The sequence below is a fragment of the Pelophylax lessonae genome (assembly GCF_965119305.1).
Source record: "Pelophylax lessonae genome assembly, chromosome: 1".
NCBI lineage: Eukaryota > Metazoa > Chordata > Amphibia > Anura > Ranidae > Pelophylax > Pelophylax lessonae.
The window spans coordinates 542493175-542509770 of record NC_138768.1 but is presented as its reverse complement, the minus strand read 5'-3'; the positions used below and the strand labels follow the sequence as shown (position 1 = coordinate 542509770).

Here is a 16596-nt window from a genome sequence, read left to right as displayed (position 1 = left end):
TTATTTCCAAAAAATAATAAAGATTCAAATTCAAATTTATTGTTGTATGACTATTTAAAACAGTTTAATGATATTATTTATTTTTACTCTGTATCCCAAAGCCTGTTTTTTTTTTGAACATGTGACCAGCATCAGAGGACTAGAAGCACCTCCTGCATATATTTTTCTACAGACAGGCTGGGAAATAGCTGGGTCATGTGGTAGCTGTATATCAATTAGGAAAAAGGTACTTCAATTTTTTTTTGTAAGTTTATTAAAATATTTACAGTGCCATCATCCACATACAGAAATAGAAGGGACAATGTCAACTAAAATGAATAACCTAGTAAGTTGAGCCCAATGTATATCTAATAATCTCCATATAACTGCAATGGATAGAGACTGTATAGTGGTTTGTGCAAATTTTCTTTCTTTTTGTATTCTAGGTAGGTCTAAAATATACAACTTTCAAACATACTGTATATATATTTTTAGGCAAGTAAATATAATTATCACATATTTATGTTGTAGGAGAGAATTTGAAAGCAGACAATAGAGTAGGCCTCTGTTGTGTTTCTACTCTTGGAAGCCCATACAAACACTAATGGGTGATGGGTGCATGGTCGACTGAAGAAGTTGAGTGCACATGCTCAGTGTCATATCCAGAGGTTGTCTTTTGGAAATATATGTATGAGTGCTGCCAGCATTGCTGCAGAGGTTGAAGGGGTGAGGGGTCAGCCTGTCAGTGCTCAGACCATACGCCGCACACTGCATCAAATTGGTCTGCATGGCTGTTGTCACAGAAAAAGCCTCTACTAAAGATGATGCAAAGAAAACCCGCAAACAGTTTGCTGAAGACAAGCAGACTAAGGACATGGATTACTGGAACTCTGTCCTCTGGTCTGATGAGACTAAGATAAACTTATTTAGTTCAGATTGTGTCAAGCGTGTGTGGCGGCAACCAGGTGAGGAGTACAAAGACAAGTGCTTCTTGCCTACAGTCAAGCATGGTGGTGGGAGTGTCATAGTCTGGGGCTGCATGAGTGCTGCCGGCACTGGGGAGCTACAGTTCATTGAGGGAACCATGAATGCTAACATGTACTGTGACATACTAAAGCAGAGCCTTCAGAGACTGGGCCGCAGGGAAGTATTCCAACATGTTAACAACCCCAAACACACCTCCAAGATGACCACCGCCTTGCTAAAGAAGCTGAGGGTAAAGGCGATGGACTGGCCAAGCATGTCTCCAGACCAAAACTCTATTGAGCATCCGTGGGGCATCCTCAAATGGAAGGTGGAGGAGAGCAAGGTCTCTAATATCCACCAGCTCTGTGATGTCATCATGGAGGAGTGGAAGAGGACTCCAGTGGCAACCTGCGAAGCTCTGGTTAACTCAGTGCCCACGAGGGTTAAGGCAGTGCTGGACAATAAAGGTGGCCACACAAAATATTGACACTTTGGGCTCAGTTTGGACATTTCCACTTAGTGGTGTACTCACTTTTGTTGCCAACAGTTTAGACATTAATGGCTGTGTGTTGAGTTATTTTGACAGGACAGAAAATTTACACTGTTAGAAAAGCAGTACACTCACTACTTTTCATAGTAGCAAAGTGTAATTTCTTTAGTGTTGTCACATGAAAAGATATAATAAAATATTTTTAAAAAGGTGAGGGGTCTACTCACTTTTGTGAAATACTGTATAACTGCTAGTCAGCATTTATTCATGAGTCCAAGTCACTACAATTTGAAGTTTCCTTCAAATGTCTCTCTTGTTTCAGAGGCTAACGCCCTGTTGTCTATACATCATCTATGCAATTGCATAAGAAGAATAGGTTTAAACTGCCTATCTGGCAGGCATCCCGAATCCTAATAGGTCGTACATCAAAAGCCTACTGATGAGCCTGAAATGAAAATGGCCTAACAAGAAACCAACATCATTACTTAAATTCATACTGCTGCCAAGATTCAAATGTTAAAGTTACGACTTTAATTTGCTAAGTGCAATGTCCTTCCACCACTCTATATTTCTTTTTCTCTTGCTCCCATCTTAAACAGCTTCAGGAAAGCAGAAAAAAAGACAGTAACTGACAGTATGGTATAGTAAGGGATTAGGTCTTTCCATTTACTTTAACACAATTACAGTTTGTTGTTCCTGAATGAATGATTTTTCTGTAGATCAATATCACACAAAATAAGTGGGACAAGTAAAAGAGGTTTGCAGTTCATTGACAGCTGCAGTACAACAGCCTGGATTGCTTTAACACATAAGGAGCACTTTCAAGTAGATCCCTTTCTCCCTTCGTTAGACAATTTTTAATTGTTATATTACATTAAAAATTGCACCAGACTAACCATCTAACATTTTAGAATTTGTTTTTAGAATTGTGACAGGTTCGTTTTATAGTTACAAATTATATTTTATTTTCAAACAAAGTCAATGCCGCTTGGCAAAAGAATGACTTGGAAAAACCACCTGTGACAGCATGCATCTTTACTGCCACAGAATATCAGTGTAACAAAAGGACCTTTTATTAACCACTAGCCGACTGCTCACAGTAATCTACTATTAGTACTAATAGTACTGCGGCAGGTCGGCTCCCCTGGGTCCAGTGACGTAGAACTACATTGCTGGACTGCTAGTGATTCCGGCGGCGCGGGAGTCAGGCCAGAGGAGGAGGGGCGGCGATTGCCGTCTTCCTTCCCCGATCGTCGGGGAAAGTGTGAGAAGACCCCCCTGCTTATGTAAACAAAGCAGGCGGATCTTCTCAGTGACAGAAAGGGAGAGATAGCTAAACCTGCGATCTCTGTCACAGAACCCCCTCCCCCACACACACACACACACGTCAATAAGCATGAGGCATAAATTTAACCCCTTGATCACCAACAGTGTTAACCCCTTCCCTGCTAGTGTCATTATTACAGTAACAGTGCATATTTATAGCACTGATTACTGTAGTAATGTCACTGGTCCCCCCAAAAGTGTCAAAAATGTCAGTTAGGGGTCCGATCTGTCCACAGCAATATCGCAGTCCCGCAAAAAGTCGCAGAATGCCACCATTACTAGTAAAAAAAAAAAAAAAAAACAATAAAAATGACATAAATCTTTCCCATGGTTCGTAAAAGTGATAACTTTTGGGCAAACCAATCAAAATACGCTCATTGCGATTTTGTTTACCAAACCATTAATTACCCCCCTCTGTGATTTCTTACTTTTTTCAGCTTACTTTGACTTCCCTGTTTCCTATCTGAAGCCGGCGCCATTTTATCTGTTGTCGTTCTCAACTGTGCTTCTGGTACTTCCGCCCTTTCTGTCTGAGCTGCCCAAAATCTCGCGCATGCGCATTACGTATTACCAGAGCCGATTTTCTTTCTTCTCGGCTGGTCATGTGATTGTATTGCAATGCAATGCCCCTGAGACTGGATGACGCAGGCACTGCCCACTATGGAATGAACGAACGGCACACAGAGCATGCCGTGAATCGCGGTAACAATGCGCATGTGCCGGTGAGGTCATTGGATTGAGGATTGCTTTTTTCAACAGAACAGCACAGGTGGAAAAGATTTTTAAAACAACATTGTGTACATTCATTTTTAATGATTTTAATGGAAGAAAGTCGTAAAGTTGAGTTTACAACCACTTTAAGGGTGACAGTCCTATAAACTATTTAACATACTTATTCTTTCGCAGTGACAGGGTGGAACTGCTATGTGCACTAATTTGAGGTGGGAGGGTGGCATTGCTATAGGAAAATTTGGATCCATGCCTTAAAGTGCTCATAAAGGAAAAACATTTTTTGGTAGGTATGGATAGAGTATAGAGAAGGGATAGAAAGCCTGTTAGAATTTTATAGCTGTCTGTGTCCTGTTGAGGAGATTCATCTTTCCATTTGTGCTAGTGATCATTATAGCCAACACAGAAATCTTCCAATGAGGACATGTGAAACTCCCCTTACTTTCAGAGATTTTCTTCAACTTTGTGTTGCGTCATTGGGACAGGAAGTGAATGGAAATCTCCCTAGTGGTACACAAGCAGCAAAAAATAACCTGATAAGGGTTTTAATCCTTCTATATTCTAAATAAAACAAACAGAAAAAGTAAAAATGCATACATTTTAACACTCCTGAACACTGCAGCCTCACAACTTTGGCTGCACTGACAGTTGAATTTTACGGGGGGTTCTTCAGCCAATTCAAGTATACAATGCCACCACCCATTATGCTTGGGATTCACACACTATGGCAACTGCTTTAAAAGGTTGGGTTTAATAAATTAAATACCCTACTAAGCACCCTGCACCACTCAATGGAAGGGCAAAACTATTCTTTTGCTTTAGAGACCCTTCCTTCACGGCCCCCTTAAAATCACTATACTGCAGTAGTATGAACCAATGCATAAAACCCTTATCATTGTGCAAGAAATAAAAGATATCCAGTAAATGTATACACTGCTTAACCACTTGCCGACCAGCCGCTGTACTAAAACAGTGGCAGGTCGGCTCTGTCCCGTGAAACTACGTACCTGTACGTCTTTTGGCTGGACTGCTAGTGGGGGCGTGCGCACGCGCCAATTGGCTACAGGGGGAGACAATCAGCGGGTCTGGCGGCCACAATGTCCACTGAGCACACGTGATTGCTCCCCATGGAGACTGCTGTTCTGTCAGTAATGAACACTGGGATCCTGTGTTCCTCCTATTTAGGAACATGGATCTCTGTGTTCATTCAGCAAGCCCATCCCCCACACAGTTAGGTAGCACCCCTAGGGACACATTTAACCCATTGATCGCCCCTGGTGTTAACCCCTTCCCTGCCAGTGTCATTAGTACAGTAACAGTGCATATCCTTAGCACTGATTACTGTAGTAATGTCACTGGTCCCTCCAAAAGTGTCAAAAATGACAGTTAGGGGTCCGATCTGTCCGCCGCAATGTCACAGCCCCACTAAAAATCGCTGATCGCCGCCATTACTAGTTAAAAAATAAATAAATTAAAATGAGATAAATCTTTCCCATAGTTTGTAGACTTGATAACTTTTGGCAAACAAGTCAATATACACCTATTGGGATTTTCTTTTACCAAAAATATATGGCAGAATACATATTGGCCTAAAATGACGAAAACATTTGATTTTTTTATGGGTTTTTTTTTTTTTTTATTGGGTATGCTTTATAGCATAAAGTAAAAAATATTGTTTTTTTTTTAGGGGGTTTTTTTTCAGAATTGTCGCTTTTTTTTTTGTTTATAGCGCAAAAAAAAAAAAGGACATCAATTTTATTTGGGTACAGCATCGCACAACCGCGCAATTGTCAGTTAAAGTGCCATATCGCAAAAAAAAAGGCCTGGTCATTAAGGGGGTAAAACCTTCTGGTCCAGAAGTGGTTATTTCAATTGGTAATAGGTGTATAGCTCATCACATGCAAAAAAATAAAATATATACCTTGTTTAACAATGTCATTTATTGGTCTGTTTCACAGACTTTCATGTAAAAGCCTACCCTTTTAGAGAGACTGCCCTGTTGTAGAGCCAGATATGTGCAGGGACTTCACGTAGTTGTTTACTAGCATTGCTGAACAAGGCAGTGTCTGATTCATATTCTGCCCTATATTCATACCCAACACTAAGATCATGGCAAAATAATTATCCCATGACAAATCCAAGAACCATGATGTGATCCTGGTTTCTAGCTATTTCTAGGAAAAATGTTACCATTGATCTTCACTTTTCTCCAAGCAAAACCGCAAGCTATAAAAAATTATAATGTGGCATGGTAGTTTTGCAAGGACTATGTACTATAGGCACATAGTCTGGGTGCCTTGGGTATCAGGCATGCAACCATGACTGTTAGAACCCTATTATGTATGTCAAGGCCTGTAATAACCCTCCTTCACATTTACTTTCACCAAAATAAGCTGTGTGTCTGATCTCCACCTGATGACTCACTAATCTGGAACAAGCATGTGCACATTAGGTGGTCTAATAAGACTTGATATAAATATACTTATTCAGAGCCAGTAGCAGTATCAAGAAAAGGATGACATGGCAACTTACATGTTTTGATAGTTTTCCCTTATTGACTTAGGGCACAGAAACATCAGCATATAGGATTAAAAGCTAAAACCATCTGCACCCTTTAATACATTTGTCATACACATATACGTGGTGCCACAATGTACTACTGTAAATTAGCTATCGTTATCTACCTTATAGGATGCCTCCATTGTGTGTTAAAACCAAGCTTAAAGAGTAACTCCACTTTTGTTGAGAAAAAAACATTACTCTCTGGGTGATCTCTGTACATTGCAAGGATTTTAACAAACTTTGTTGCAGATTCCTACCTTTTGTTATTCTGAGGAAATCATTGTTTGTTTCCCTGTGCCTCTGTGCTGAGTGGGTCAGATGGGAGTGGTTTCATAATTATCTATCAGCTGTGGCAGCTGCAGGGCACTAATGGGGAAATCTGCTGGGCCTGCACCCCTTTAGACGTGTTCCTAATGGGAGTATCTCACCAAAAATTACATTTGTGTTGCAGGAGTTGCCAGAAATCTGACTTGTATCTTAGTGCAGACTTTTGGGAAAATCAGTGAGCCAATCACACAAGCAGGAAATGATGTTTCTGGGGTGTGGTCAGTATACATTCTGTGTACAGAACAGCTCCAGGTAGCCATATTGCATTGTATTTTCAGAAAATTACAACAGCTGCAGATTGAAAAGGAAAGGTAATTTTTAATTACATTAAATTACAGTATGATTTGTGTCGCAATTGTATACAGTATATTATTTTTTCTTTATTTGCTGTTTTTTTTTTTTCCCCATGAAAGTGGAATTACCCTTCAATTCTTCTCTCTTTTACAGCAAAGGAACCGACTATCCCTCTTCTGTCTGATCCGCAGTTGCTATGGTGGTGCATTCAGTTATGACACCAGCCATTTGATGGCTTTATAGTTTGGCTGACAGCACAAGAAACTGTGACAGTTATCATTCACTGCATGCCTTGAATGTAACGGTTTTGAGAAACAGTTAAATCTATGTGTTTGGTTCCGCTTTAAGCACCCTAACAATACCAATGATACACTATAATACTACAAACACTACACATAAATGTACCATCACAAGTGGAAATTATTGCAAACTGAGGAAAAATAGAATAAGCATTTGGCTCAAACAAGTCACAGATGCTTAAAAAAAAAAAAAGAACATCTGGAAAAACACTTTTACAGATATTTAAGATATATTTCTGAGAAAAGCAATTACCATGCACAGTATTTTAGCTAAATGCAGCCTGCCCAAAACGAAATATTTTGCAAGGGTTTTCATAATGGTACGTGCCACAGTATGTACATTGACACTGGGAAGTGTCTAGGAACTGAGAGATGATCTATGCCGCCTTTCAGCAACCAATAGGACACCTGCACTGTTATAAAGCAATGCAGACTTTCAATGACAGTTCTCATACACTGTAACAAATAGGACAAATTGTGTTTTAGAAATAACCCCCTGAACACACCAAGCTCTATTACACATCAAAGCATAATTATTTGGATTTTGGTATTAAGATACAAATTTACAAACTAAATAAGATTTTTTTATTCTACAGGGCGTACCACTTTGAATTTTGATTTAAGTGTTCGGGACAGGTTGATAGCTTTCACTTGCAAACGCCAGAATGAATTTATAACAAACTCATGAGTCAGGTACTCATTTTCATATTGAATGAAGCAATGGACCTGTTGGCAGAAACAAGTAATGAGTGCTGCAAGACATTTAAATTGCATTCTAGCTGATTTATTACAAGCAATTTTATATGGGTACTATATATGGGTAATTTTTAAGACATGTGAACAAAGGAGAATAAAATTATATTGCTTAGTTAAAACTTATGCATATATAAATATTTCTAGCTTTTACCATTCAATAAGTAAAATTGCATAGCTGGCAATCATAACGACACCATAATAAATTATGGGCCCTGACTCTTAACCCTCTGAATATACAAATGCAGCCTGAAATAAAGACAGACACAGATTGTGTTTTATCCAGCTGTATTTACTAGTGCAACCTATGACATCCAAGTGAAAGATATAACACCAACATGTCAGAAAAAAAACAAAACTAAATTCAAAAACAAAAAGACTGAGTTGGAAAAAGGATCACCCCCCTTTTTGTCAGTATTTTGTTGAACCACCTTTTCAGCCTTTAGTCTGTTGGGATATGTCTCTAATGACTTTGCACATCTAGACTTTGCAAAGTTCAGTTAAATTTGATGGTGGCGGTTTGTGGACTGCAGTCTTCAAGTCATTCCACAGATTTTTTAAAGGGGTTTAAGACTGGGCTCTGACTAGGCCATGCAAGAACATTCACCTTTTTCTCCCTCAACCACTGTGTGGTCATTTTTGCTGTGCGCTTTGGGTTATTGTCATGTTGGATGGTAAACCTTTTTCCCATTGAAAGCTTTCTGGCAGAGGGCAGCAGATTTTCCTCAAGAGTTTGACTGTATTTTGCCCCATCCGTTTTCTTCTATCCTGACAAGTGCTCCCGTTCCTGCTGCAGAGAAACACCCCCATAACAGGATATTACCACCTACATGCTTTACTGTAGGAATCGTGTTATTTGGATGGTGAGCTGTATTGGATTTCTGACAGACATATCATTTGGTGTTGAGGCCAAATCATTCAATTTTAGTCTCCTCTGACCACCTTAAATGCACCTTGAAGATTTTGAGGTCACATGGAAAAAGGTGTTATGGTCAGATGAGACTAAAACTGAATGATTTGGCCTCAACACCAATCCATCTATGGTGAAAATCCAATACAGCTCACAATCCAAATAAAACAGAAAGTTGTCAATATGAAGAAGGTTTACCATCCAACATGACAATAAACCACATTGAAAATCTGTGGAATGACTTGAAGACTGCACTCCACAAATGGTCACCATCAAGTTTAACTGAACTTGAGCAGTTCTGCAAAGAAGAGTGGGCAAATATTGCAAAGTCTAGATGTTCAAAGTTAGTAGAGAGATATCCCAACAGACTAAAGGCTGTAATTAAAACAAAAGGTAGTTCAACAAAATACTGACATAAGGGGAGGGGGGGATCCTTTTTCCAACTCAGTGATTCTGTTTTTGATATTTTTTTCTGACATGATGGTGTTCTATATTTCACTTGGATGTTATAAGTTGCACTAGTAGATACAGCTGAATAAAACAAAATCTACGTGTCTTCATTTCAGGCTGCAATGCAACAAAAATGTGATTTTTTTTTAAAGGGAGGTGATTATTTTCTATACCCACTATATACAGTGGGTACGGAAAGTATTCAGACCCCCTTAAATTTTTCACTCTTTGTTATATTGCAGCCATTTGCTAAAATCATTTAAGTTCATTCTTCTTCCTCATGAATGTACACATAGCACCCCATACTGACAGAAAAACACAGAATTGTTGACATTGTTGCAAATTTATTAAAAAAGAAAAACTGAAATATCACATGGTCCTAAGTATTCAGACCCTTTGCTGTGACACTCACATATTTAACTCAGGTGCTTTCCATTTCTTCTGATCATCCTTGAGATGGTTCTACACCTTCATTTGAGTCCAGCTGTGTTTGATTATACTGATTGGACTTGATTAGGAAAACCACACACCTGTCTATATAAGACCTTCCAGATCACAATGCATGTCAGAGCAAATGAGAATCATGAGGTCAAAGGAACTGCCTGAAGAGTTCAGAGACAGAATTGTGGCAAGGCACAGATCTGGCCAAGGTTACAAAAAGATTTCTGCTGCACTTAAGGTTCCTAAGAGCACAGTGGCCTCCATAATCCTCAAATGGAAGACGTTTGGGACGACCAGAACCCTTCCTAGAGCTGGCCGTCCGGCCAAACTGAGCTATTGGGGGAGAAGAGCCTTGGTGAGAGAGGTAAAGAAGAACCCAAAGATCACTGTGGCTGAGCTCCAGAGATGCAGTCAGGAGATGGGAGAAAGTTGTAGAAAGTCAACCATCACTGCAGCCCTCCACCAGTTGGGGCTTTATGGCAGAGTGGCCCGACGGAAGCCTCTCCTCAGTGTAAGACACATGAAAGCGCACATGGAGTTTGCTAAAAAAACACCTGAAGGACTCCAAGATGGTGAGAAATAAGATTCTCTGGTCTGATGAGACCAAAATAGAACTTTTTGGCCTTAATTCTAAGCGGTATGTGTGGAGAAAACCAGGCACTGCTCATCACCTGTCCAATACAGTCCCAACAGTGAAGCATGGTGGATGCAGCATCATGCTGTGGGGGTGTTTTTCAGCTGCAGGGACAGGACGACTGGTTGCAATCGAGGGAAAGATGAATGCAGCCAAGTACAGGGATATCCTGGACAAAAACCTTCTCCAGAGTGCTCTGGACCTCAGACTGGGCCGAAGGTTTACCTTCCAACAAGACAATGACCCTAAGCACAAAGCTAAAATAATGAAGGAGTGGCTTCACAACAACTCTGTGACTGTTCTTGAATGGCCCAGCCAGAGCCCTGACTTAAACCCAATTGAGCATCTCTGGAGAGACCTAAAAATGGCTGTCCACCAACGTTTACCATCCAACCTGACAGAACTGGAGAGGATCTGCAAGGAGGAATGGCAGAGGATCCCCAAATCCAGGTGTGAAAGACTTGTTGCATCTTTCCCAAAAAGACTCCTGGCTGTATTAGATCAAAAGGGGGCTTCTACTAAATACTGAGCAAAGGGTCTGAATACTTAGGACCATGTGATATTTCAGTTTTTCTTTTTTAATAAATCTGCAACAATGTCAACAATTCTGTGTTTTTCTGTCAGTATGGGGTGCTATGTGTACATTCATGAGGAAGAAGAATGAACTTAAATGATTTTAGCAAATGGCTGCAATATAACAAAGAGTGAAAAATTTAAGGGGGTCTGAATACTTTCCGTACCCACTGTATATATATATATATATATATATATATATATATATATATATATATATACATATATATATATATATATACATACATTTATTGTGTGTGTGTGTAAATATTACTTATTATATTTATGTGTGCCTGGTGAACTCCTGAATCCTTTTATACAGAGTTCCAATTTGGAACCCAGCCAGGACTCCTTGTACACACAGGAATTAAAGGGTTATTAACAGTGGCATATTATAGGTACTTGCATGCCTACAGTGTGGTAATACTGTATGACTACATTAACAAACTAATGAATGTCACAGGTTTTTGTGCTGTTTTAGCACTCTGTTAATTTTGAATATAGTTTGCAGGATGGAGTAAAATAATGAGATTTGTAAATTCAAAACATAAGCAATTTTCTACATAACAGCTCACTCACAACCTTAGTGAGTGAAGTTTTGCACAATGAAACATGGAAATAAAATATTTTTTGAGGAAACCAGTAAGAAAGATAGTGCCAGTAAGCATACATAATATCAGGATAAGGATATGCATATTTGAACAATATTTATTTTTAAGCTCATCAGTCAGCTCTCAATATATTCCGTATATACTCGAGTATAAGCTGACTTTTTCAGCCCATTTTTTATGCTGATAAAGCCCCCCTTGGCTTATACTCGAGTCACTTACCTGTTCTCCCTGGGGCTGACCAAATGTCAGCGGTGGCTGGTACGTCATGTACAATGGGCATGCGCCCCCGCCGGTCAGGAGAGCCCTATGCACTCGGCCATTCTCGGGCAGACGGCGCATGTGCAATGACGTGTGGCGCCGGGCGGCGCCATTTTTAGATGTAAGGCACCCCGGGGATGGGTAAGTAAGACCCCTGCGCAGCCTCTGCATATCCTGCACCATGCCCTCCGCTCTGCATCATGCCCTCAGCTCTGCATCTCCTGCACCATGCTCGCAGCCCTGCATCTCCTGCACCATGCTCGCAGCCCTGCATCTCCTGCACCATGCCCACAGCCTTGCATCTCCTGCACTGGGCCCTCAGCCCTGCATCTTCTGCATCATGCCCTCAGCTCTGCATCTCCTGCACCATGCCCTCAGCCTTGCATCTTTTGCACCATGCCCTCAGCCCTTCATCTCCTGCACCATGCCCTCAGCCCTGAATCACCTGCACCATGCCCGCAGCCCTGCATCTCCTGCACCATGCCCACAGCCCTGAATCTCCTGCACCATGCCCTCAGCCCTGCATCTTCTGCACCATGCCCTCAGCCCTGCATCTCCTGCACCATGCCCTCAGCCCTGCATCTCCTGCACCATGCCCTCAGCCCTGCATCTTCTGCACCATGCCTTCAGCCCTGAATCTCCTGCACTATGCCCGCAGCCTCTGCATCTCCTGCATCATGCCCACAGCCTCTGCATCTCCTGCACCATGCCCACAGCCCCTGCATCTCCTGCACCATGCCTGCAGCCCCTGCATCATGCCCACAGCCCCTGCATCTCCTGCACGATTTCCATAGCCTCTGCATCTCTTGCACCATGCCCGCAGCTTCTTCCTCTCCTGTACCATGCCCGCAGCCTCTGGTATCTATTTTTATTTTTGAAATTTACCAGTAGCTGCTGCCTTTCCTACCCTAGGCTTATACTCGAGTCAATATGTTTTCCCAGTTTTTTGTGGTAAAATTAGGTGCCTCGGCTTATATTCGTGTCGGCTTATACTCGAGTGTATACGGTATTCAAATTTGCACTTTGACACCTGTTTAATTGAAAATAAAGTGTATTTAATAGCTAACAACACACACGAACAGGACTTTATTTCATGCAGTTTGCCCAAAATTTTGGCAGAAGAGGCGGCAAATCAACAAAAACTCCAGACATTATTAACTATCAAAAATTACATTTTATAGTTACCCATGAGTCTCACGGAATTCCCAGCCAGATAATGTTTAAAAATTAAAGTGACAATACATTTGTTAAATACATAAAATTGAAAAAAAAAGCCTTAATGTTTTGATTCGTTTGTTATGCAGCCTAGGTGGCCAGGAAAGAGAGAACAGTGAGTATGCCCTCCTTCCTGTACTATACTAGGCCACATGTCTTTTAACAATGGACGAGGTATCTTCCAAGGGGAGAAAGAAAAGCCTCCCTCATCTTGCAAAGTAGCCCTTTCCCAAAGTTGAAGGACAAGGGTCCTTTCCCCACCCCTGTGTTCTACAAAAAGTGGGGATAGTATTAAAATTACAGGGGAATTAAGTTGGAATCTGGAAGCACCCTTCATAATAAGAGGGTGACCAAATATTTGCCTGTTCACAGGTGAATAAGTACAGGGTTACATTAATAGCCCTTACACATTCTCACACAGTTAATGCTTTTCCAGCAGTCAGGTAAAAAACACTTTACCACTTGCCCGCACGTCTGCCCCCATAGCACACAGCTTGCTAGGGGGACACACACAGAAGAGGAGGAGCAGAGAGCCCCAGCAGGGGACCCCAGAAGAGGAGGATCCAGGCCACTCTGTGCAATACCATTGCACAGAGCAGACAGGTATAACATGTTTATTATTTTAATAAAAATTAAAATGCCTTTATAACTGCTTTAACAAAAACAAAACAAAAACACTGATGTATCCAACAAGACCTCCAGCAAGGCAACCCACTTCAGTTGCGATCCCGATATCTGTTGATTTGTACATGGAGTACTCCCATCACTAAATTACAAATTTTAGGCTGTGGTAATATGGCCAGGAATCCCTTGCCACATTATTAATTAAACTTGGTTGGTGACATCACCAGGGATTTTCAACAAGTGAAATTACTGCAGCGTGAAATCTGTCATTTAGCAGCAAGAGTGTGGCAGCCGACCCCCTGATGGTACCAGATGCATCTTCCTACACTGTGGGAAAGCCAATGCTTCCTAGGATATGTGACATCAGTATCCCTGGAGGTCAAGGATGGGTCAAAAAGGGAAAAAAATAATTAACAAATATTAACTACAAAGGTCAGTTTTATATAGTGTGGAAGAGGGAGGATTAAAATATGGCATAATGTATTTTTGCTGAAAGGTCCACCTTAATAAGGTTTACCCTAACACAGGCATTTGTTTATTTTATTTTTCCTGGGTTCACACTTGCGCATTGCGGGACACCGAAGGGGATTCCCACAGGAATCGCACCGCATTCCTGTGCAAATCACATGCGTTGCCTGTGTGGAGCAATTTGAGCTATACATTTTGAATGGCTGAAAACGCATCGCATCCGTACCAAAATGGTGCGGGACCCCTTTTTTTTTTTGCCGTATCTGAATCGCATTGAATGTGTGTTCACACCCATGCCATTCAATTCTGGTAATTGCACTGTGTTTTGTAAGCTATTTTGGGGTGTCGTTAATTTAACGTGGACACCCGCAGTGATCATATGGACGCCGTGGAAATGCAATGCGGTGCAGGAAACATACAGGATTCGCTGTGTTTACCACATCGCATCAGTGTGAACAAGGGCTAAATGATTTTTGTTCAGTGTTGTTTTTTTTTTTTTTCTATTCAAATACTTTTATTGAAGTACAAGTGAAAACAAGAAGTAAAGGATACCACTTCGGGAACAATGTTAACAAGTTATCTCAGAATGTGTACATAGTGGTATGAATATCAGTAACCTTGTTTATACATTGCTTGATATCATAAACGTATATGTCAATGATCCATAATCAATTAAATGGAAATCATACAGGGATTCATACTCACTTTTCCTTGTAATAACAACATTCTTTTTTAAAATGATAGAAAGTCAATAACAATAAGTGGTTGTCTCTTAGTTTACGTTCACTAGGACCATATCATCAAAAGCAGTAAAGTTTAAAAACATACCTGATTAGGTAACAATTCCAGCTATTGTAACTGTGAGTCATTTTAAATGGGATCTGACTTTTTTTTTTTTTCTTTAGAAATGTCATTTTTTCTGTAGCATGTTTATTGCATTCTAAAGATATGCCAATTTACAAGCACAATAAGGGGACCAGCCAGGCACTATATTTAAAGGAATTTTTCATTTTTATTGTTGCACTTTAAGCATCATTAAAATCACTGCTCCTGAGAAAACAATTGTTTTTACAATTTTTTTTCACTGATCCATGTCCCCCAGGGCAGTACCCAGACCCCCATACCACTTTTATGGCCAATTACTTGCATATAAGCCTTCAAAATGGGAACTTTTGATTTTTCCTGTTCGGCTCCCTATAGACTTCAATGGGGTTTGACTTTGGGTTAGATCATTTCTCTTTTTTGGGAGTTCTGCTGCAAACCGAACAGGGGGGTGTTGGGAGTTCTGCTGCAAACCGAACAGGGGGGGGGGGTGTTGGGCCCATCCCTATTGCACATTAATGAAATGTTGAAAACAAAGGCCAAACTGTGATTAAAAAAAAAAAGGAAATTATTTTATCATCATTATTAGAACTATTTACCTTCAATAAAGCTGCTTGAAGTGTATGTTCGTCTTTGTGCATTGCTTCCATCCTCAGGACTGTTCAGCATGTCCACTGCCACCTCAATGGCTTCTGATAGCTCATCCCGTTTATCTTTCCTTACAGGCTTTTCTTCAGGGTGACGTGTAAGTCCTGTTTCCAGTTGGTACACTTTCTGCAGAGTGAAGCTATCAAATGGAATAGCGGCATACTCAGTGGGGACCTTTACACCATTATGTACTTCAGCCTTGTTGACCTGGGAATGTAGAAAGTCTAAGAGGTCTGTCTGTGTCTTCTCAGGACTGGCATGGTCAAAGGTCACAGTGAGGGAATCAGTGTAGTGACCTTGAACACTTTTGAGTTGTTCACTGCGTTCTTGAAGCTCATCTTTCAATTGGGCTATTTGTTTTTTGAGACTAGTAATATAATTCCGATGTTCTTCTTCACGCTCCTGCAAGATAGCATGGTAGCCTTCTTTCCCAGTAGGGCTATTAATTCGTGGCAGTATGAGCTGTTCATCTTCAGCTCTAGGAGTGCATGCTAGCATATACAATACAGAAACTATACAGCAAAGACAGACGAGAAGGATGCCCACACGGGAAACCCAACTCAGAAGTCCTCGCCGTACCATCCTCACATTTAAGGGAAGAAATAAATCTTCTTCATCCTGATATGCAATGAGGTCCATAAGCAGCAAAAGTACACATAATCCACATAGAAAAGCAGTTCATGCTCCACCAATGATTCATTAAGAAAATATTGTTATCCTTACATTGCAAGAGTACAAAAACATTTTGTAAACCAGAGTTCACAGTAAGGCATATGGATATTTCCAGGCTCCAGAATGAATTGGATCATTTTCAGTAGTGGTTTTCATCTATTACACATAAAGATGAATCTAGAAAAAGAGAAGAACAGACAGATTTTAATTTACTCAATTCATTGGATTATGGTATAATATACATTTAAATAAAACTATAAATATAAATTATAAAGAAAAACGATAGAAACCAAAATGCGCACCATAAGGGCCCTGTACATGCCTTCTGTTTTTAATTCTGTTGCTCCAAAGTCCCTAAACATTTCTATGCTAACTAGGTAAACTCCCATAGTCATGCCCTCCCTAAATACAAAAGTGTCAGGATCTCTTGACAGATCACTATAGCAATTGCACTGTGGAATGTAGGAAAATGTGTGTCCATGCTTCAACATTCAAGAAGTCGGTATTTACCTAAGTTGGAACTAATATTTGTCCAATAACAATGA

At 40.5% G+C, this 16596-nt stretch overlaps 1 protein-coding gene across 1 annotated transcript in view; it reads right to left on the bottom strand.

Moving 5' to 3' along the window:
- Positions 1-16224, bottom strand: part of CSGALNACT1 (chondroitin sulfate N-acetylgalactosaminyltransferase 1) — a 169534-nt gene extending 153310 nt beyond the window's left edge. The window contains exon 1 of the mRNA XM_082245449.1: positions 15331-16224. Within this exon, the coding sequence (XP_082101575.1) occupies positions 15331-16018 (688 nt within the window). The 5' untranslated portion in view covers positions 16019-16224. The remainder of the gene's footprint in view (positions 1-15330) is intronic.
- Positions 16225-16596: the final 372 nt, after the last annotated feature.